The 25700-nt window shown below is 23.0% G+C and overlaps 1 protein-coding gene across 1 annotated transcript in view; it reads right to left on the reverse strand.

Annotated features, from left to right (window-relative positions):
- The window catches only part of LOC112595821, a 124019-nt gene that overhangs the window by 34396 nt on the left and 63923 nt on the right, over nucleotides 1-25700 (reverse strand). Inside the window, exons 2-3 of the mRNA XM_025341187.1 lie at nucleotides 11266-11442; nucleotides 4869-5039 (exon numbers count right to left, since the gene is read on the reverse strand). Coding sequence (XP_025196972.1) covers nucleotides 4869-5039; nucleotides 11266-11437 — 343 coding nt within the window. The 5' untranslated portion in view covers nucleotides 11438-11442. The remainder of the gene's footprint in view (nucleotides 1-4868; nucleotides 5040-11265; nucleotides 11443-25700) is intronic.

Below are 25700 nucleotides of genomic sequence, written 5' to 3' on the forward strand. Positions count from 1 at the left end.
TAGATTATTATGTTAAATTCTATAAAATAGGATAGGAAAAAACTTTAGAGTTACTAGAAATCATTTACCATAAAAAAGCCAATTATAAAGTCGAGATTATTATTTGCTCTGAACAAATTATTAAAATATATATTATACCGACTACAAAGGTACTGTGTATTTTTTCTATTATGATTGTAGTAAGATGTATAGTTTTTTTATATTATTTTAGTTTGAAATAAATCATTTATTGAAAAACAATCATGATAATTTAAACATTTATTAAGACACAAAATAATGATAAAAAATCAATATTATAATTGTAGAGTTAGCACAGTTTCATTTATTTTTTAAATTTTCTATAAAACTATTTTGATAATACTATTTTACGACATTTTCATTAATATATTATATTAAACATTTTAATACTTTAACTTCTTTTCACGTAGATGTAATAAATTATTTAAGTAATTTGATCACTTTAATACTACAATAAACTACATATATCTACTAACAGTTTTTCAATGCGCAGTTAATTACTCGTATATGTTTTAATATCAATTTAATCATAAGAAATAACGTATACGAATTTTGATTTAGTGTAACTTTCATACGTTAATACGTTCTTGAAGAAAAAATTTTCCCTGTGATAATTATTTTAAAACGCTCACTTTTTGACTGCGATTTTTAGCTATTTTAAGTTTAAGAGGCAAACCATTTAGTATCGATAGTGTTTAATTAGAAATTATATATAATAACACATTAAATGAGATATAATAAAAAGTCAACTGATGGATGAGCACTGAAAAAAAAATATTATATGCAGAGGAATAAAAAATGTAATCGGTCTTAATAATGCTTAATATGTCTTAATCGTTTACTTAATATGTCCAGTCATGTTTGTCCAGAATAGCTGAAGGCTATTTTTTTTATGTGAATAGGCGTATTGTTTAGGTTTACTGTCCTTTAATACTAGCAATTTATTAAATGTCCAAAAATCATCGTTACTTTTTTTTTTTAAATTTATAATACATGTTATGTATTTTGTTTTTCATACGTTTTGTATTTTAAGTATTTTATACAAATAACTACGTATAGTACTACATACAACTGATGGAATATAGTTGTGATATTTACATCGTATTTCGATTCATTATCGAGAAATTATTCTTAGCATTGTATAAAATGATGAGAAATACTATCGTTTTAATAGTATATCTGAATCTATTTTGTTCAAATTTAAAAACAGATGGTACTTTAAAATACAGATAATTTGTTATTTATTATTAGTTTTAACAATAATTTTAATAACCTAATACATTATGTATATGTAACTAGAATGTCTAATTAATTTAACAGACACTATAACTTATAATAATTGTTACCTGAACAATAAAAATAATAATTATTGATAATATGTTTGTTATTTTATTTTGTCTTAAAAATTATTTATATTATTTATTTTTTTTATAAATTTGTATAAAAATGTCATCAAATTAGTGCAAACAATTATTCTCTTACTTTTTGAGGGAAGTAAATAAAATATTCGAAGTCAAACTATTTTTTATTAGTTCAGGAATAATGTTTTTATACGAAATTGAGTTTTATTTTTATCAGAAAACGTATTCCACTTAATATTGTTTATAGAATGCGACAACGTATTGTTTTCAAACTTAAATGATTAAATGTCTCATACAAACTAGGTTAAGTGGTTTTCTACTTAATATGAATTTTGCAAAGGATACTTACATTGATCATATTATATTTTAAATGTGTACAATGTTTGAAAACCAAAAATTTCTGTCATTGGTTATTATAATAATATATTATGGTTTTGTAATTACATTTTGTAGTTTTGTGTTAATAATTGTTTGAAAAATGTATTTAATTTATTTTGGAAGGCTAATACTTTATTTCAAATTAAATTATATTATTACTGTATCTTACTCAAAAATCTCAGATTTGTTTTTATTTATTTCTTCCAGAAAACAGCAATATTAAAAACAAATACAAGTATAGCCACTCTCATAAAATAATTTTTTTCTTTTAATATAAAATCGAATACACAATTAACCCAAATTTGTATACTACAAGAAAAAAATAATTGCTTATTTTAAGTCAACTCAAAAAAAACATTTTTTAAAATCTATAAATTATTTAAATAGCAATAATTAGTCTTATAATATTTTATTTAATTAATACATGGCTATTTTTTTATTTTTTTGAAAGGTATCATACTATATTTCTAAAAATTATATTATATGTATTTTATGTTACTAGTAGGTACTTATTAAAATAAATTACATTAGCATAAATACAAATAATGAAAAAAAATAAACTGAGACTTGACAAATACTCTTCATAACATTATTTATTACACAAAGTGAATTTAGATGATATATTTTCTCGTACTAAAAAAATAATTCATTTTTCTAACAGTAGCCAGAAAGTAAGTTTTTCATATATATTTGTCAACACTTCATAATTTTTAAAATAAGATTATTTATATTAGTATGAAGCCACTAGAAGATTAAAATACACAACCTGGGTGAGCAGAGATAATAAACTTTATAAAGTGAAAAATTACCAGGTGTCCTCCAAAAAAAAAAAAAAAGAGGGCTAATAAACTACAGCAATCGAAATGTATATGAATCACAGTTAGTGTCACCAGTGTCATGGTAGACGGATACTGTGTTGTAACTTAATTATTTATGCGCTGCCGAAAATTTTTGTTTGGTTTTTTTCTCATTTTTAGTTGCTTTTTGAAGTGGCACTTTTCCAAAAATGTTATTTCAAAATTACTGATACCTAAGATATCTACTTGAATTTACAACGGCGATACAGGTGAAAATCGTTAACTAAAAGAGGAAACAATTTATTTTGCAAAAACCTTAGTTCCATTTGATCACTACTCGATTTTTCAATTTTACAGCTTTGTAAATTAAAAATTTGAAATATTCTGTATATTTTCAACATCAAGTGATATGATCTAAATAATAGTTGATCAATTCTAAAGAGACAACACTGATCAAACACCTAATATGACTATAAATTTATTTATATTACATCGAGTAACAGATAAAGTACTATCACTGTCACTTAATTGTATTTAAATATGAATTTTATAGTACAGTGTTTTATTTTGACAATGAAATAATAAAGCTATTTTTAAAATAATTATAGTTTTTTATGTGTTAAATACTTTTCATTGTTATTAGAATATAATAAAGTATATGAAATGGACTAGGGTAGGATTAAAATAATTTCTTTGAATTTAATGATTTATTTTTAGTTTTATATTAAATAATAATAATACTATTATTTTTTTTAAATATTTATTGAAGTTTTCATACTTGCAGAATTATATTAATTTAATATCTATAAAAAGATAAAAATAAATATTGTAGTTGGTAAAATATTTATTTGTTCAGTTGAAACTTCTAGTTAAAATACCATTGTAAGATATGTAACTTAAACCAAACTTCTATAAATACGTTAAAATAAATAATTATTTATTAAGTTCACAAAGAAAAGTTTAGATTTCATTATCTAAACAAGTACTATATTGACAAGTTTATTTATACTACTTTATACTACTACAGCAAAATTCTTATTATTTATATAAGTGTTTTTCGAATACTTTTTTTTTTTTTTTTTATGAAATTTGAGTTTTACAGACAAAGCTGCATAATTTAAAATTTTTTCAACTTTACATATCACTTAATCTGATTCTATATAAAGAGCTTTATTCTTATCTTTTTTAGTGTTTGTATTACTTATTATTTTTATTCTAAAAACCTCAATACAATTTTTACGATGAAAAAAAATATAAGAACGTTTATAATGGATTAGCAATGATTAAAATAATACCATTGCTTTAGTTATTAATGTAGAGAAATATTATATTTCATGTTGGGTTCACGTTGATATCCAATCACGATACCCAATAAAACATCAACCACAGTATGCATATAATGTTATCATCGGTACAGAAAAAATAGGTTAGTCCATTATACACTGAGATAATATATTTTAAACGAGCATTTTTTGCTTCAGGTTATTTAATACCTTGTGTTGTTAACAATAGAATATTAGTTTGCATAATATTTTAAACAAGCACACACAAACACACAAGCAAACCTATATAGTCATAAAAAATACCTTTGGCGCACCGCGAAATTTTCTTTAAGTAATCTTCCATAAAGCAGTATAATATATTATATAATATAGTGTATGGGAACGTGAAAAGGTCAGAGTAATATTATCTACAAGAAAAATACGTTTTAGTCTCAAAATTAGATTTTCTTGTTCACCTACTACACAACTATATGTATACAGACTATTTATTTATAATAATGTGCGTTTGGCGTATTATTATAATAATATACAAGCACCGCGTTTATATAGAAAAAAAACTTTGTTCCGTGTTTGCGGGGGAGGAGCTTAAATATGAAAACCCATTAACGATATTACAATTGATAATGTACACAAACCGTATACTTATATATTTATGTTACGCACACGCACATGTGTATATACATATAACCATATATATATATATGTATATACACAAACATGTGTGTATTTGTGTGTGTGTGTATAAGACGTGTAGATATGTATAAAGTTATATAACACTGTCTCGGTATTCAATCAAGTCGAAGCGGAACTTCATTATCCCCGTGCACGTGATATCCGTGATTTTTGTAGGGTCCATTGGATGTGGTAGTTGGGAGGTACACTCGAATACGTATAACATATAATATACGTATATTTAGAGGTGTACGTTGCAGACGTGATAATATTAAATTTTAACCCTACAACGACTGGTACTTTTTTTATTATTATTATTATTATTATTATTATATGTTAAATTAAATTTTTTCCCTTACCCGATTTCCTTTTGGAGAAACAGCACGAGTGGGAGTATGCGAACTGAAAAGTGCCGGCCAACAGGGACCCCAGATTTGATATGCACAGCAACATTAGCGGCACGCCGAATAATGCGTAGACCATAGTTACGATTTTGCCTTCTGGTGTTTTCGGTGCCAAATTACCGTAGCCTGAAAATAATACACTCGTTTTGTGAATAAATATACATAATATATTTTTTTTTAAAAGTCAATTAAGCGAATAAGAGACAAATATGTTTTATAAAATGATTCAATTTAAAATAATATTTAAAATTTTTGAAAATTAAATAAAACTCGTTTAAACATTAATTTCTGCGTTATATTTATACGAGAATTATCACAATACGTTATAAGAGTGATTTTTTTAACAATAAGCTCTCATAATTCTGCAATATATTATCGTTTTTGTATTTTGTTTTTTTTTTTCATTGAAATAGACGTAACTATTAAGTTTTAATTCAATGAGATGTATCATTGTATATGAAAAATAATTCTGAGCGAAAATGGTCTGTCAGCTTATATCACCAAGTTTAATTATTTAAGATATATATTTTTTTTGTCTTAAGTTTAAATTTTTTTATTTTTGATAATTCAATATACCAAATAGATATAATTTAATAATGAATAACCACCCCTAGGATTAAATATTAATACATTTTCATTATTCCAAGAATAGATGATAAAAAATGAAAAAAAAAAATGTAATATCACATCATTGTAAAATTAATCGCTCCATTTAAATAATTCTAGTATTAGTGAAGAAAATTATTATAAATTGTAAATACATAAAAATTATCTCAAATCCAAAGTAATTAAATAAACCCAATTGATTAGTTCTTTTTAATCAATATAAAATATAAGTAATGACTTTAAATCACAAAAAAATAAATTTTCAAATTATTAATATATTTTATGATACCTACCGAATATTGATTATTAATCGAAGCACTCGGTATTGTAAAAATTATATATGTTTGTAAAATTTTATAACTTATAAAGGTTTAGTTTTTGTTTAGTACCTAATAAGTTATATAATAAGAAAAATTTTAATTATTGGTTTATTCTAAAATTTGCATTTAGTAATAAATAATAATATATACGTTGGTTGTATATTTTAAAACTTTTTAGACTCTTTGTTTTATACCTTATTTTATTGAAGGGAAATAAATAAACTATTTTTGATCTTAAAAATTACTTACGTATTAAACTAAAAAAAAAAAAATCATTTAAATGAATACATTCTAAATTAGAATATTTAACTATCTAACTATTATTTTAATTATAATTGATATTAATGTCTATAAGAAGGTTATAAATAATTTTGACAGGTCAAAAATATTTAATTACAATCTCTATTGATGAATATTGTTAGACCACGAAAAAAAGAATTAATGAGAAGTACACAACTAATAGTATTCACAATTTTTTTTTTTTTTTATGTTAACATTTCTAGAATAATTTAGATAAATAAATAGAAAATTACATTTTCTTTTAATTACTTGAAAAAGTAAAATTAAATTAAACTATGATAACGATTCAAAATATAATATAATTTTCAAAAATATTTATACTTTTTGAAATTGATAATGAATATTTTCTACTATAATATTCACTATTTATAATGAATTATGAATATACGAGATTAGAAGTTCATAAAACTCAGAACAGCCAAAGTATTGTGAATATAGTAAATCATATAATGCATAAAAATAATCAATAAATAAAAATAATTAGTTAAGTAAAGTTGGCCATAGTTTTCTGTAAAATACTAATAATTTCAACTAATCATTTGTAAGATAAAGTGATTGATACAACTTAATAACATATGAATATTTTATGATGTACATATTCAGAGAATTAAAATATCGAGAATCGCATTTAAATATACCGAGTAAAAATCTTGATTATAGCCATTAGAGGTACCGAATTAAAACTGCTTTAATTTGAAGCTTATAACTTTATAAGTTTAAAGTTTACAAATAGATAAATAAATTAAACTGCACGTTTTTTATAGTATGATAAATTATACAAACAAAAAAAAATATAAGCTTGCTTGCACCTATGTTAGAATATAAATATAAATATTTTATATATATATATATATTTTTTTTAATTCAAAAGTAGTGTGTGTTTGTTTATCTAATGAAACTATTCATAATACATTATATTCGTATTAGATTTAAGTGATAGATTTATGTTTATACATGGTGTACGAATGTATTGTATTAATAATATATACATATATTATGTGTTTGTATAGTGTACGTTGTACGTTGTACATTGTACATAATATTATGTACATATTATATTGAACCAATTCAAAGTTTTCGTATTCAATTGTGTTTACTTTTGAAGTATTAGTTACAGTTATAATAAAATCATTAAGTTATATTCATATTTGTAAATTGCAATATTTTTGTCTGATCGTTTTTCAACGTTTGGGTTTAATGCATGTTCTTTTGTGTTTTATTTATATTGTTTTGTACTGCGTTTTATTTGATAGCAAATAGTTTTTTTGACGAGAAGTTAAGTTTATAAGGTAGTTAGAAAATATTATGTTTATCTTTTATAAAGTTTCAATAACTATTTAAACATCAAAACAAGAAAAAAAAATGTAAGACATATGTATAAAAGTAAACAATTTTTAGGTTTTATTCTTGTGGATTTTATTTAACTTAGGAAATACTTCGAAAGTTTAATATTTTCAAATATACTGTTATTTATTATTTTATGTTATTTGATTATCTAAATTTGTTTTGAATTTTTATATTGTTGCTCATCGTTTAAGCTACCTTTTAATAATTTGATAATTTTGCAAATAACAACATTGTTCATTTTTATAAAACTAAATTGAGAAATTTAAATAATTTTATTACCAATCAGAATACTCACTTTATTCATAGCTTGAAATTATTTACTCAAATTATTTAAATTGAAAAATATGGATATATTTTGTATATTGATATTTAATCATTTATCATAATTGTTAAGATACAATTGTTATATCCTTACTTCTTAGTTTGTTAAGAAATTTAATATGGTAGTAAATTATATAAGGTAAGGTAACGCATTATAGCAATTATATAATATATAACGTATAGGTAATTATAGAGTTATTTCTTTGTAAGGAATTTAGTAGGGAATTTAATGACTGGAGTGAAGTTGATAATTTTATTAAAATTATTTGTAATTTATATTTAAATGTACATTAAAAAATCTTATCTTTAGTTACAATACGCATAAATATTTTATTTTTATAAGTAATTGTTTAAATAACGAAATAAATAATTATTTTTCTGATATGCACTCGGAATCATTATTTAATTTAATTTTTCATATTCAGCATTTCTTAAACTAAATTAAATTCATCCCTTTGCTGCAGATTACTCAAAAAACAGCTTATAAATATGACTACATTTTTTTTTTTTTAACAATTTGTGTTTTACTTGTTTGATCAATGTAGATAATACTTTATGTTTTCTATTTAAACTAAAATTACACACAGACCAAAATACATAAAATATGATAAAAGTATTAAAATACATTACTAAATTAATGTCACTTATTAAATAAATTGTAACGTAACGACTCAAGCGGAAATGGTGCCGTGATATGATAACTTAATTAAAAGGCATAAAGAGTTTCTAATTAAAAACTTCCTTTCATACTTATCATTATTCATTTTTTTCTTTTAATTGTTTATTGCGCAACGCATATGTCTATTTTTCACTTAATAAAAATGGCTTGCGATTTTTATTATTAGTATTATAAAATGAGTACGTAAATATTGTTAAAGACAGCAAGCTCAATTTAAATAAATAAAATTAATTATGAACTTATAAGTAAATGTCTGTTTCTTTCGTGCTTCTATAAAAATTTAATTTCATTAGTGATTAGCCATTACTCATTACTATTAATAAAGTTCCATTACCTAACATTTGTCAAGCTTATTGTTTATAAAACGCTAGAGCAAGTGACACTCAGTGGATCGTATCTTTTATTTGCGTGAGTTATGTTTCCAACTCCAAATATAAATCGTGGTCCAATTAATAATAAAAATAACTCTGGTAAAATAAACAATACTATACTAACCTACTCGCTTAACAAATTATATCAATTATCATATTAATATATTAATTTGACAAAAAACTTAGATTCTAGCTCTTTGCATTGGAATATGAGCAGTTCTAATAATAATGTCAGGTCGGTGTAGATCTAAAAATAAACCATACAAGAATAAATTCATACAGAAAAATAATTACATATCATAACTGATTTGAAGCATCAAGTTTTACCGATAGTTGAACACTGTGACACACCCATTAATGAATCTACCGTTTTCAAAGAATATAACAAACTGACAATGTGAAATCAGCTTTACCGATTTTCATGAAAGGATTTTAGACTTTTTTTGGCTTTTGTTCAACTTTTATAGAGAAAATTGGAGATGACAGTTTTTTTTTTTTTTTTTTTTTTGAAAATCCGCTACTGATTAGGTATCTAAAAATATAGACACCAAATCCGAAATCCTATTAATCAATAATTCAATATTAAAGGAATAAAAATTGTAAATATCATAATTACTAACTACGAAAAAGTAAACCTACACGAGTAGTTATTTGTAACTTTTATCTATCTATACATACAGAACTAATAAAGTCGGAAAAAATGCATTTTTAAGCGGTTAGATAAGTCGTCAACGTTGTTGAATAATTGCAAAATGTTCGCTATCTCTATTTTTTGTTTATTTAGAATCAACTAACAATTTAAATTAAATCTATTAACTCTCTTATTTATTGTTAAAGATTGAAGAAATTGAAGAGACTTAAAAATAAAATTTTTTAGCTAATGCCTAAAATACCAATATTGTGGCCACATTAAATGTGAAAATGCGAAATATTTCCACTGTAATCTGGAGACTATTCGGCCAAGTACAGAAATTGCAATGAATATAAAGAGCCCCAACGTCATAAGAAGCCACCTTAAAGTAAAGTTTTTATAACACACAGTGTTAGGTTTAAGTCACGCGATGTTTAAGCCATTAGATTATGGTATACTTCTTTTAGCTTCATTCCATCCACGCACAGTTTTGCAAGTCAATTCTATACTTTTAGATACAAATAGAAGCATTTGACATTAATAAATCAATAATAAACTTCTAGATGAGTAAAAAAAATATTCTAAATTCTCTAATATTAATTACTTGCCAAAATAATTTTCAGATTTTAGGCAAAAAAAAAAAAAAGGACTAATAATATATTTACAAATAAGTGTCTTATAAAGAATTAAAAAAAAAAAAAACATAAACATTTTCACTGAGACTTCTTTTTTTTTTTGTAGTTTAATAAATATTTAGTAAATATTCTTATTGTACTTAAGGGTATAAAATATATACATTTAAAAAAAGTTACATAATGTATTATTTATACTAACTGTATAGATTATATTATATTTTCAAATTAAAAGATAAATTCAAAAAAGAGTATATTGTATGTTCTTAATCATTATGAATGCAGCAATATATCTGTTTATTATATTATAATATGAATACATAAGTTCATTAAGTAATAATATTATTTAGTTTATTAATATGTTCTATTTAATCGCTCTAGTTTTAGAAAAATATGTTATTTACTTAGGTAATTTTAGTATAAAATATTGTTTTAATATTCATTATCTGTTTACTTTAAAGAGATTTATCGAATTATATCATTATGTAAAAGTTAAAACTTTATAATAAATTAAATTTGTTCCCTCTCTTTTTTTTATTAATAAAAGTCAATTTACCCACAACATATTATAATATATTATATTATCATAATGCTTATTAGTTATTATATGTTTGAAATCCATTATTATTTCTGAGAATTGTAAAATAATTTGATTGATTTACTTACTTGTATAACTTAAGTAATTAAATGATATAATTTCGATAATTAATTACGTATATTATTTTCTTAAAATATAAATTTAATTTAAATACCTCGTAATTTATTGAAACCACTAAAGCATACCATTATAATTACAAACTGTATATTTTTTATTCCTTTTAAAAATAAGGATTTTGATTACACAAACCGATCTAAAAAACTGATTACGTCTCGGAAAACTCTAAAAACAATCGTATCTTTTATATAAATAAGAAACAATTACAAGCAAAGCTATTAAACAAAACGTTCATAAAACGATCGGTTCAAAATTAATGTTTGTCAGAGATGTTTCACCACAGAGTATCAAAGGCAATATTACGTGGTGGTCGGTGAAACTTTCAGTTTTGAATCTAATTCGAAATCGTATGACTGTTATGATAACGAATAATGCAATAGTATTATAATTTATAAAATATACAATCAAGAATCACGTATAATGCGCTTACCGATCGTTGTGATAACTGTGACCGAGTATAATAACGCGCCTGTTAATGACCACTGTTCCGTGTTTTTGCTGTCGTATCCTTGTATGTTTTTCGTTGATATGATCTGAGTCTCGAACTTGTGCAGCGGTTCGTATACTAATTTCGTCCAATTTAATTCATGTAACACGTGCATTCTCACTGAAAAGAAACGAATATTATACCTTATTATCAAATATACTTAATGAACTAAGTGCTTGTTGGTAAATAATAAAATACACGAACATAATACAATGCAATGCAATTATCTAACTTTATCTAACCCAATGAATAAATTAGTACTATTAAGTGCGTTTTCAGGTTTGGGAAATTATAGCTGTAGAATGAAGATTTGTATTCGTCAATGTACGTTATTAACAGCAAGTAGCAAATATCATAGAAGTCGATTATGACAAGAGTAATTTCTAACTATAGTTTACTCTTTTACAAAATTGAATGATTACATATGATTATATATTAAGTGCTTACATAAAAAAAAAAAAAACGAAAAAAAGATGTTCTAGTATATGATTTTAAGACGCTGTATAAATATTTTTGATTTATTTTAAGATATTATCCATCTATATTATGAACCTATTATTGCTGTTTTGAGTTATTTACAGAAAGTTACTGTTAAATTTTTAGTTGTAAAAGTTAATATAATATAGTATAAATATTTATCATTACAAAAGTATTTAATACTTATAATATAATAAATGCAAAAAAAAAATATTGAAAAAAAAATTATTAATCGACTATATAATTCATTTATTAATAGCTATGAATATCAAAAAAATAATCATGTAATTTACCTAGCGATATAGGACATAATATTAAGTCAACAAACCGACTCTGCTACACATACTTTAAGTACAAGTACAACAGAGTTGTACTTGTTACTTTTTTTTTTTTTGAAAATCGTTTTTGTTGTAAAGAATATACTCTTCAAAATGTTTCTTTTTTTTTTGTTTTTAATATACCAATATGTAATGTATATTGATGATAATTAAAAATTTGAGATGAAAACCATTGTTTTTAATTTATAAGCTTATTTAAATCTTAAATTAAACTAAAAAATGTTCTATATTAATTGAACATTTAATTATATATTTATAGGAGGATATTTTCAAAGAATTTTTTAAATATTTTTATCTGTATTTGGAATTTCAACATAGTTCGCTGATTCATAAAAAATAATGTGTACTTACTAGAATGAAAAAAACAATGGAATATATTATAATACATGAGGTATCTTTATTATAAAATATAAATAATTACATATTTATTGTATTTTAAATCAATATTTTGTTTGATGTCCATTTGAATTTGAGTTTATGAAATCATTTATTATATAATTCTATGTAGGTAGGTATAATTTAATTGAAAAAACAAAACAAAAAAAAAAATGGTTCAAAATTAATTATTTAATTTTCTTGAATGATTTAAAACATTTTACACTTATTTTTATAAACGTATCATCATATTTTACGAAATTTTTGTTGTAAAACTGTGATATGAACTAAGTTATGTATAATATATTATATTAGATTATATGATTTATTCATTTTTTTAAACATATTTTTATTTCAAAAAAATATTCTGTACATACAAATTTTAAAATGTATTATACATAAATAAACTTAACTTGAATCTCTCACCGGCGTGTGAAAGCATATTATTATGAACATTTTTCATACGAAATCAGCGAGAGATAGTCGACCAACCTGACTTGCATCTATAATATCTTATATATAAGTTGTAAAGGTGTGCATCTTCTTTGTAGTATTATATTGTTATTTCGATTCTCGTGTGAGTCTCTACGGACCTTTCCTCTATCGTTATTTGTGATGGTCTTGTATACCCAAGTACGGAAGCACGGAATACGATATTACAATAACGAGTCATTTACGTTCATTTTCTACTGTGTAGAGTGAATTTTCAAAGTTGCAGTAAGCAAATCTTCAGTATAATTCATATGTTTCGTCAGCGCGTAATAATAATAACATAGTTGTGGGGTCGTGTATGTGGGTATGCCTGTACAGTATATGGTATGACGTATTTAACATACCCCGTGCAGATTAAGTAACGGAAACTACTGAGTATAAAACTACGAACTTCCTCAAGGTCACAAGTAATACATTTTTTTTTTTGTTAAATATGATTAAAAATAAGTTACGATTACCATCTTTTAATAATCTCAAAAGAAAATATTTATGCGAAGAATAGAACTTTTCTTCTTTTTTTAATTTCCTTTCAGTTAATTATCTTAGTATCTTAGTAGACACAACAAATATATAAATATATATAACTATATAATTTAAGAGTTTGGCTTTAAAATATAAAAATATTAAGTGTATGATATAAAATTTATTTATCTTTAAGATAAATTAAAAAAAAAAAAAGTGTACCTACAATTTATTGGTCTGCACTCTATAGAATGCATATAATGTACTAGTGTTTATAGGTGTTAAGTTTGTCTTTTAAAATTAATTATCTAAATATTAGCTTTAGAATATGATGAATAGTAAACAAAAAGATGGTTATGTTGTTTTTAATGAAGAGACATTTTTAAATATACATTTTTGTTATAAAAAATTTTGCATTTTGACTTAATGGACATTATGCTACGAAAAAAATATCCTACAACTGTTGACATTGATTATTGAAAGTAGATATTGGTATGTGATTATCCTATGTAATTAACTAATTCAAAAAATAATTTGCCGATGTGTTATTTTTTATGTGTTATAAGTTATGACAAAATATATTAAAATGTATTGTAGTAGATAAATCGCCTTTTAATCCATTGGTAAAGGCATATAATACAGACTTATTATTTTAACGATATTTATAGAGTAATAAGCATTCATTAAATTTTTTACAGCTTTATGCAGGTAACATGTATAAAAAATTGTTACCTACTCAAGTGTCCATATTTCATTACATGATGTACAGTAAATTTTTATATAATTTTATCAGCAACTGGGGTTGAACAATTTTAAGTGTGCTAAAGAAGGTTTTTGAATGATCATCATATCCACGTAGATGCGTATATTATAATGAGTTCGAAGGCAATAGAAAAATGCTTCATTTATACTTTACTTCGAACAATGACTTATTTTTAAATGCTTCATAGTATTATATTATTAATAATAAAATTTAAAAGCTGTTAAATGCTGTTTGAGCAATTTATATTTTTAGTTTTGTAAGTTGTTACTGCATGTAATTTGAGTTGTCAATTTTAATAAACTGCTTATTAATCACATAAAAAGTCGATGGTATAGCTTTATTTGTTTTAATTATTAAAGCATTTTTGAATTGTATTATAACAAGAGTAAAATAAAATATTATACGCAAATACTTTCCAACATAATTACAAATAATCATAAACACTGAGGGCATGCATACACTATTACACATTTATTATTGGTATACATTTTATTTAAAATGCTGTATTTATCGCTGATATTTTGACATTTCACTTAAAATATAGTTATTAGAAATAATTTTATTTTGTAATTATTAAATGTCAGAGGATACCACGATCCTAAAACATTATATTTAATTACGAATAAAATTTGAAAGACATTTGTTTTAGTGTTATTATTTTTCAACATCCCTCGTCACATAAACAAAATATTTGGTTATAATGTAACTTTACTGACAAACGAGCAAAACAAAAATAAAATAACATCACATGTTTTTGAAAGATAATACAAAAAGGATTACGAGTGATGATTTAACTGGGTTAAAAACATTTTCAAAAAACCTTTCATTTTTGTCATTTGTTTTTATTTTAAATGCAAAGAGTTTCATTGTTAAAGTCAATTAATTTCTAAAAAGCGTTTAATAATTTTATGGATTTTGAGGTAGTATAGAGACATATCATGTGAATACACTAAAAGACCGCCTAATACGGAAATAAAAAATGTATAACAATAAAATAAATAAATAAAAACGGTATTTATTGTGTATTCATTCATAAAAATAGTTCATTGTTGTCAGTTTTTTATTACTGTCGAAGAAAACTGTTTTCATTATTGCTACAAAACTATTTATTTGTTTCAATATTTATGTATATTTATACTTAGGTATGTATAAAAATAAATAAATTTATATACATTTAATTGCAATAATATTTATCATGTTGTAAAAAATATACTTTTATATTGCACAAAGGGTTCTTCATAGCTGATATCGTTAAGTTTTAACTCGAAACATATTTTACTTAAAAAATTATAATTGTATTACTTATACATCAGTATTCAATATAATTTAAATTTTGAGATAATCGATTTATGTTAATATTTTAAAATTTAAGTTATTGATAAATAATTTATTATGTAGACAATTTATTATTTATGAAGAAAAATAAAACGAAATACTTTTACAATGTTCATTATCTACACTGTGTTCATTAAGTAAAATATTATGATAGATATAATAATGTTGAAAATAATCGGTGATTTTGGACATAAAGTTTTAACATATTAAATACGATTATTACTCTTATTTTATCTACCTATAGACAATAATATCATAACTAATTTTTAAATACTTATCTAATTGTTTGGTTTATTATTATATAAATTTAAAGTAGGTATTCTGATGTATAAATAATACGACATGAAATATTGATATAGTTCTTTTTGTTTTATATTTATTTTATAACTATACGTAGTATTATTATTATTATTACTGTGGAAGTAAAAGTAAATATTTAAATATACGGATTTTTTTATTAATTAATTTTTTAACTAAGTAATTTAATTTAAAAATTTAATTAAGAAGACGCCGTATTTATGTTCTATAAATGGTTAAATATAATCAAAAGTAGGTTATATAATAAGCTAGTATGCAATATAATAAAAAATAAAAAATTATCAATTCGATAAATGTGTAATAAGGTGAGCCCACGAAGATAAAATATAGACTGATAATGGATATAATAGTACTACATTTGTCTTCTTTACAATAGGAAAAAAAATAAAATCTAGCATGGATGAAATACAACCAAGTAGTCATGTATCTATATTGAAAAATTGTTTCTCAAAAAAATACCAGAAATATAATTTGAGACTGCTATAAACGAATACAAAATAATGTTGTAAGTGTTGTTATTGAAGAAAATCACAAGTTGTAGCTAAATATAAAGGTTTTATAAACCAGCGTTTTTCCGAGGTTGAAGTACAAATTACATTTAAAGTAGTAATAAAAACCAGTAGATCCATTAAAAAAAAAAAAAAACCAAAATAACTGTAATATATTTCTGTTTTTCCCATTTTTAACGATACATAAAACAATTTCTGACATAATATATACATATACAATAAGAGACTTCCAAATTATGTTTACAAATATAATTTCAATGACTATTTTGTTATAAAATATTGATTTTTTGACAATAAAACAGAAGAAATAAAGCTGCAAATGACGTAGATAGACGATGAGAACTTATATAAATAATCAAATAATGTGATTGAATTAACTAACAAAACATAAACTTCAGAAACGACAAAAATTTAAACCGAGAACAGATAAACCTTTTTTGTGACCAATATCGATTTTTTCATATTCGTTCGTAACCTAGATTATTGATTTTAAAATAATTTAATAATTGTTTTGCAGAGTTATGTATAATATCCGAAAACCTTTGAAAGTAATGTCAGTAGACAGTTACAATTTGAAAAAAATATTTTCACCAATAATAGTACAATACCGAATAATTAATAAATATAATATAAATATTATCGTTGCCGTAAAATTATTTAATAAGAATTATATGCAATGATTGATGATGGCGTTAATGCAATGCGCGTAAAAAGCTTTGCTGTAAATCCTTTGTTAAACAAAATAAAAAAAAAATTATATATATATATTATATCAAAAATATTTTACACCAATAATTAAATTGTGTGTAATGTGCATACAGTATATGTATAGATTATAAAGAATCGTGATGGTGGTCAGTCCTGGATTAATAAATTAGTTAATAATGACATTGTTCAAAAACATTGTAGGTCTAATCATCAATGATTATGATTTATGCGTTGAAAGAACGGGTTAAAAACTTTTGTATTAGTCGTAATGGCGAATAATATTCTGTATGATCGATAACATTTTTCATGAGCATACTTACACATCAATGTTTGCAACTCACGAGTTATATTTGAAAAACTAATGTTAACAATTTACTCTAGAACAATTTGGCGTTTTACTCTTCTAAACGCCAGATGCCGTACCTACTGTAATATTTGTTACATACTTTATATATACATTACACAATAAACACATTAATATGATTGACCAACACAAAATATACATACTAAACACTTTTTAACACGTTTTAATTATTACAAATATCCTAAAATGACACACGGTAGCTAGTTCGACAATAACCTCTAACACAAGGGAACTCAACAATACAATTAATAACAGCCATTTTCCTTTCAGTAACGTATTGTATTAAATAAAATAATTATCAAAGATATATAAATCAAACATGTCTTATTACTGATAAATACTTCTAATATAGTTCTCTAATCCTCAGCTACGGAAAACGTATCCAAGATAATCCTGATGACTAGAAAACCTTGTCTGAATAACTAATATTGTTATAAGGTTCCCCGACCACCTTACACAACAAATAAACTTAATTTTTATATACTTAACACATAAAAAGTAGATGTTATTAATAATGAAACGTATGCAGCTTTGTGAAATAATTGTAAAAATTAAACAGTTTTCGTATAGATTTCTATTTGTGATAATATCAATTGCATAACAAACAAAAACACACAATAAGTTAAATCAAGATAAATGTTTATTTTTTTTTAAATAAGTTTTTTATAGTTTGTTTAGTATGTTTTTGAGTTAAAAACATTAAAAACTAAATTCAATTATTTTTGATTGTTAAATAAAGTACATAGTTTTTAATATATTATTATGATATTTTTACAGCCATTACAAAATGTAATAGCATTTTGGGATAAAATATAAATATTAGTGGAATTGTGTTTAAACATTGTTTCGATAATGTACAGAATATTTTGTAGTTATACGAATAAAAGTTAATATTTGTAATATAAAAAAATTATTTTATCTAAACGTTTTGATTACATTGTAAGTTAAATTTAACCTCACAAACATGGAGAAAAAAAATATTCATTTTTATGTATATTTGATTATGTATATTTCATTTTTATATTCCATAATTTGTGTATCTATCGAAAAATTAAAACGACTCTGTATAGAGAAAAATCTATACTTAGTTAAAACTGTATGAGAAGTGATATGTAATTATTTTGTATAACAATTTTAATATTTTATTTTATTTATTTCAAGAAAATACATCAAATACAATATAATAATTTAAAATGTATAATCATCATTGTAACATTAAAAATGTTTTAGCATTCTAAGACAATATAATAGGACTTTTAATTAAACTTTTTACAATATTAATTTCAAAAATGTTTATAGTACGTATAATTTACCCATATTATAAAAAAATGATTTACTTACTTATAGTTATTATTATTTTTTAAATCGTTATTATAAAAAAATGACTTTTAAATAAAAGGGGAAAAAATTAAATTTTGAATTCAAATTTACTTAAATTTATCTTTTTACAAGTCTCTTTATTATAAAATATTACAGCTTTAATATATCTATAAATAAATAATACAAAAGTATAAAGTGTTAAAATATAAAATATGTAATCAATTTTAGTTAACTGAAAATTGTTATTTATTCATGAATTATTTTTAAGAAAATAAAGAAATTCATTGCTTTTAAAGGTTTATTAAATTCAATGCATGAAACGATGTAAATCCATTTAATTTTTTTATTTGATAGTTAAAAAAAAGGATTTTAAATTAAACGATCAGATTAACTTATATACAACAAATACTTTGCATTTTAAATGTCATAAATAATTTTACAACGTGTAATTAAATATTAATAAAACTGAGTTTTAATTAATATTCTATTTTAAGAAAAAACGTATTATAGAATTGGTCGAGTCAAGAGTTGTTGGTTTTTTAGAAAGCGATGAATGTATTTGTTGTACAATGATGTATTATTTTCAAAGTTTACCATTGTTATTCATAATAATTGGAAAAAAAAATTACGAATATTACTGTGAAAATAAGATTATTTTTAACAAAATGTCGAATTTCGTTAGAATATTAAAAATATATAATAACTTTCTAGACATGATTCATATAACTTTCAAGATAATTTGTATCGTTTAGCTATTTATAGATATTCTAAATTTTCTATTATTTCCATATATTTTAGATTTAGTATAAATACATTATAAATTACTTTTAAAACAACTTTATTTTATTTATAATATCATATTCCATTTCATGTAACTGATTAAAAATAGTTTAGATCGAAGTTCGGGGTATTTTTTAAATAAATTAGGATTAGGTTAGTTTTCTAACGATCTAATTTTCTAGATTTGTTAACGGTTGTACATGTGTACAATCAAACAGACCGAATGTGGGCAGTGATTTTATTTATTTTTTTTAGAATCATGTCGAAATATCACTCATGGAAGTTTAATTGAGTTCATTTAATCGTTAAAGAATTATACGTAATTGTATTTACCGTATAAGTATATTTTCATACCATAAATTTAAAACAAAATAAGTTATTTTAATGACAAATTGTTAATGAACTGAATTAAATAAATAATAAATATTTCAAAATATTACAAGACTTATTTTATTATATATATGTATATTTTATATTTGTATATATTTATTTAAAATTTGCAGTATTTAAAGATAAAAACTACTATATAGTTTAAAATAAAAGTAGTAATTAAGATAAAGTGTTACAAATTTTAAATTTAATTAATACCCATCGTAACGAATGCCATGCATAATTTGACTACATATAATTTATATTTTAGTATTTAATTTAATATTACAATAACTAAAAAATTACATAATGTTTTTAATGGTTTTTAAATAAAATATTACACTAATAGATACCAATAATTATTAAATATGATATAAATTTCACATTCAAAGCAAATTATCTAGAATAAAATTTGAATATTTTTTAATTATATACTTATCCAAAATTTAATGTACACTTTTTTGTTATCATCGATTTTTATATAATTACGTTTTTAATTTATAGTATTCATGTTTAATCCATTTAATTTTGTTAGGTCGTATCGTGATAATAGACGTGCTTGACGTTTTTGACTGAACGAACGGTGTATTCCGGTATTTAGAGTCGTGGGTTTGGACACGGGCGGAAGAGTCATCACTTCCTTTAAATACAGGAAACGAACCTGCAGCCTTGTCAAGTCATGCGTAATGTAAAAATCGGTTTGGAGGGATGACACATTGGCTGAATACGTAAATTTAAAACAGGAAATATCCAAATACTTAATAGTTTATAAAGGGTGAAATGTTTGGTACTTTGGCATAATGTGTCGAGTAAGAATGTGCTGAATTACATCGGCGATAATATATTTTCCAAGTAATTGTTTAGCATTTAACTGCTTTACCGTACTAGCATATTATATAAAATGGATTTGATAAATAAAATATAAATATTGTGATAATAATGAAGACGAAAAATTACTTCCCAAAGATATAAATTAATATATTTTAAATGATATTGGACATATTATAATATATGTTTATTACATGATAGTTACAATTGTAGCCACTTTTAAAACTTCCTAATTTATAATTTTTCAAGGTAGGTGTCATTGTCCTTCTAAAATTTGTCATTTAAATATTTTCAGAGAGGGAATTGTTGATTATTTTTAGGGAGCTTGGGAGTTCACTGTTATATTCTACATGATTTATGAGGTTAATGTTTTTTATAGTCATTATTCCATTGATAAATCATTTTTATTTTTTTTTTTTTTTTTTTTGAAAATATATCACTCGTTTTTTATATTCAAATAGTATTTTATTAGAGACTCCATATAAATCCATGCGTAACTATTTATTCTCTTTATTATTTTGTTGTGTTGTGTCTGCTCGTACTTTTTGACATTATAAATTTAAAATAATTTATCAACTATTTTATATTTTTAAAATTAATATATCGTCAATAATTATTACAATATAACTGAAATGTTATAAAAAACATTCATACATTGGAAAAAAAAAACGCCATGAGTCAGTTTTAGTTAGATTTTTTTTTTTTATTTAGCTTAATAACCATTTCACTTAAGTTATATAATTAAAACATATCATACTTGTAAGGCTCAAAAATAGTGTCATTAAACACAATTGAATATATTGGAATAAAGCAAGGAAATTGAAATTTTCATTTTTTAAATTATATTCAAATAATAAATTAGCAACTCATATTTTTAATTTATAAAAAATACATATGAATTGAAAATTGTACAAAAATAAACGCCCTATTGTTCATGTTATATTTTCGTTTCTTTAACGCGATCTGTAAAGCTGACAAGAGTTGTCATCGAACAAAGTTTCAGATAATATTAAATTTATACTGATACTCGAGGAAATTATGATAAAATATATCAAGACAGTTTTGAAACTTTTCAATTTATGAAATTAATCTTTTGCCACACGTTTTGACAGATTTGAAGTCATTCATAAATATGATTTTACGTATTATATTAGTCGAGAAACGAACAAAAAGTTTATTAATATTAATAATAATATTATAAATATTTTACGTTAAATTATCGTTTAGGATAAGCGATTTTAAGGAATCCGGAAAGTGATTAAATACTATAAATGCCTAAAGGTGTATTTGGTTTTACTTTGAATATTTACATCCAATCTCCGCTGAAAATGACTTGTCTTTACTAATAAAAAAAAAAAACAAAAAACTATGTAAATATGAAATAGAACATCACAATTCAATTCATAGAGGAAGGGGGTAGTAAAAGTTTTGATCTGAAAAATAATACCTGGTAAGATTGCCAAGTATACACTTTTTATTAATATATACCCAATTAACAAATTCTACTTCTTCATGATAACAATAATAATAATAATTAGGGTTAGGATGTGTATGAGTTATGACTTTTTATATTTTTTTCTTTTAGTCGTGCACATTGAGACCAAATAATAAATTCGTTTGATATGACATAAAAGCAGTTATATTACATTTGACTTAACATATTTTTAGCTATAATTTTAACAAAAAAAAAAAAAAAGGTAATTTTTCTTAATTTTTAGATTTAAATAACTTTTTTATTGTTATATTTACCACGTGTAGGCGGTCGTTCAAGCATAATCTAGAAACTATCGTACACGGTTTTATTCAGGCATGAGGCATACGATCATGAGCATATTAACCGTGGGTAAGTATTTGTTTCGGGGTCATATTTCTTAAGAACACGCAAATATGAAATGTGTAATTCCTAAATGATCCTTTAAACCAATATATTATATATTTTGAATGGATAATGAATAATAAGATTTTAAAAGTCGTATTTGATCATTTTAAGGGTAAACTGTGATATTTATGAGCATAATATAATATTTATTTATATCTTATAGATTTTAAGGTTATAATCGTCCCAAACCTATAATTATAATTTTATTAATATTGTCATGATAATGTATGTCAATAATATTATTAATTTCTAAATAGTTACAAGGTATGTACCTATTATAGAAAAGTCTTACTGTAAACATGGTGTACTTATACGTCATGCACTTACTCTATTCAATATTATGTTATTTATTGTGAATTCTACGAAAACTGTCGCAGTTCTGGGACCTCCAAAGTTTTCATGCACGCAATAACGCCGTGGAAGAGAAGTAACTTGTTAAGTATATATACACCCACCGAATGCATATATAAACCCATATGACTATGGTATAAGTGTATGCTCGAGCCACCATTATATTATTACATTATATTATTATTATTGTTATTATCATGCGTTTATTATTACAGCGCCCATGTTATACCCGCGTTGCCGGTGGTACAAAATATTGTTTACGTCGTCAATTTGCCGTACACGAAACCGCCATTAGCTTTCCGCCAGAAACGCAGGAAATTAAAACCGTTTATGAAATCGGCCGGGTGGCGCTGTTAATTTATAACCTGAGTTCAATTAAATTGGGCGTGGCTCGATGATGGTCAGAAGAAAAAAGAACCTTTACATTTCATGTTATACAAAATATAATAAAACAGCAGTAATAACAAAATATACGAATGTATGCGTGGTTATTTAATTTACTTCAATATTGTATACACTTTGTTTATGATCATCAGTATTTTCAAAAGGAACTTACCACGTGTAATGATGGAATCAGATTTACTAAACACGTGTACAAAAATGATTAATTGATTAGTAATACTGATATTTAAAGCATTAAAAAATACTCATAATTTTAAGAATTATGATGGGGAAAATTATTTGATTTAGTTAAAGTGAAAAATAAAAATATAAATTACGAACGAAGAAATCAACTGAAAAATATAATGAATGATGTAGAATAGTTAATTATATTATTTAAGGATTATTGAATAATATGGATAAAAGCTGGTTTAAACTTATACCATACTTTTTCGTTTATAAAAATAAATAGGTCATATTAATCAAGAGCAGCAATAAAAAAAAATATTAAAATAAGTAATTATTTTTATGTATTAAAATTTAATTTGAAAAACAAATAAATTACTTTAATCTCTATATTTGTGTAATCATTAGTGGATTCATAATATAAATCATTGTTGCTTAGTTATTTTTTAGCTTTTTAAAGTTGTATAACAAATACATTAATTACATACATTTCTAAAATTTCTATATCACTAATGCACAATGTTATTGATACGTAACACTGATATAAAACGAAAAATGTTTACCACCAATCCTATACATAAATTTAATATGTCTTGTGTGTTTAAAAAATTATTTTGGTGGTTGAACATTTTTTTTTTAGTTCCACATTCCCTAAAATGATTAAAACTATATCTAGCTATTTAGTTCCATTGCAACCATAATACAAAAAAAAACATATTAATATAATTAGAAATATTACTTTGGGTAAATAACATTGAAAAAAAAAATTATTTTTAAAAAGTATGTTTTAGAAAAAAAAATATAACTTATAAATAAATTTTATTAACAATTTTTTTTTTTTGAAAAAGTATTTTGTAAAACAAAACTATTTATGTTATTAATATTATAAATATAACATTACAGATTAAATTATTAAGTTTAATTTAAAAAAAAATGAATCAAAGTTTATCATGTTTACAGAGCTTCTGTAATATAATATTATATAGAAATCAGATAATTTATTTTCGAAAATAGATTTTCGAACTTATTGAAGAAAACATTTTATTCATTCAATATGTGTGCTATGTCGTGAAAAGTTGCTTATTTATGAAGTTGCGCAAGTTTTGAGTTTGAAACCTTCAACTTTTTTGTAAAGGTTTAATATCGTATTAACTCAAGGGTAAATAGTAAGGAAATCTTATAAAAGTAGGTATCCATTTTATAGTATTCTTAAGTGTTTTTCACAGTAAAAAAAAAATATATACTCGTATATACATAAATAGAACATAGTTTTTAACTACCAATTGTACAATATGTAATTCATTTTTTAACTATGTTATTATTTCCTACAAATGAAAGATTATTATATTCGATGGTATTTAATATATAAGTTTTATAATTAAATTATGTATATCATTTAGTTAAAAAATTCATCGTTTAGAAGCACAATACAAATAATTTTCAAAAAAAAAAAAACTTTTAAAACTTATATTTTTTAGCTTTATAATTAAAATAATATTTATTTATATGAATACAAAATTAGTTTAAGAAATCCAATTATTTTTCTTTAAGCAATTCAAAAAAGCTTCAATAATAATTCCAATTAGAAAAATACTTCAATATTCCATCTATATAATCACTTTTGAATAATGGAAAAGAATATACTAATACTCGTATCATAGTAATTCGAATCAGTCATTTACCTAACTAACGTGTAATTGATTTATTTTTATCGTATGTAGATACGATAGTATTCAATTAATATATCTTGTTGTTGTGTATTACAAAGCTACGTAACATTAAATACTTATAATTCACATTATATATTTTAATCAAAACTGATTGTTTTTAAGGAGTTAACTATAGGCAATATTGAGAGTATATTTAAAAGACACGTGTTATTGACATCTGTCCTTTAATTTTTAATTAGCTTTTTGTCAGTGAATATAATAGCTCGAAAATTATTTAGTCAATACAGACTTGGATTAAACAAAAAGAAAAATCAATTCTCAGTAGTATAAAATTATTTCAGTAATAAATATACAAATGACACAAGTCTTTAAACAACGCTTAATTTTCAAACGCACGTGTATATGAAATTACTACCACATTGATACGTGTAAAAATATTAATTTTACTAAAAATTTGATTCGATCACGTTCAC

This window comes from Melanaphis sacchari, unplaced genomic scaffold (genome assembly GCF_002803265.2).
Source record: "Melanaphis sacchari strain LSU unplaced genomic scaffold, SCAv2.0 Contig2_pilon_pilon, whole genome shotgun sequence".
NCBI lineage: Eukaryota > Metazoa > Arthropoda > Insecta > Hemiptera > Aphididae > Melanaphis > Melanaphis sacchari.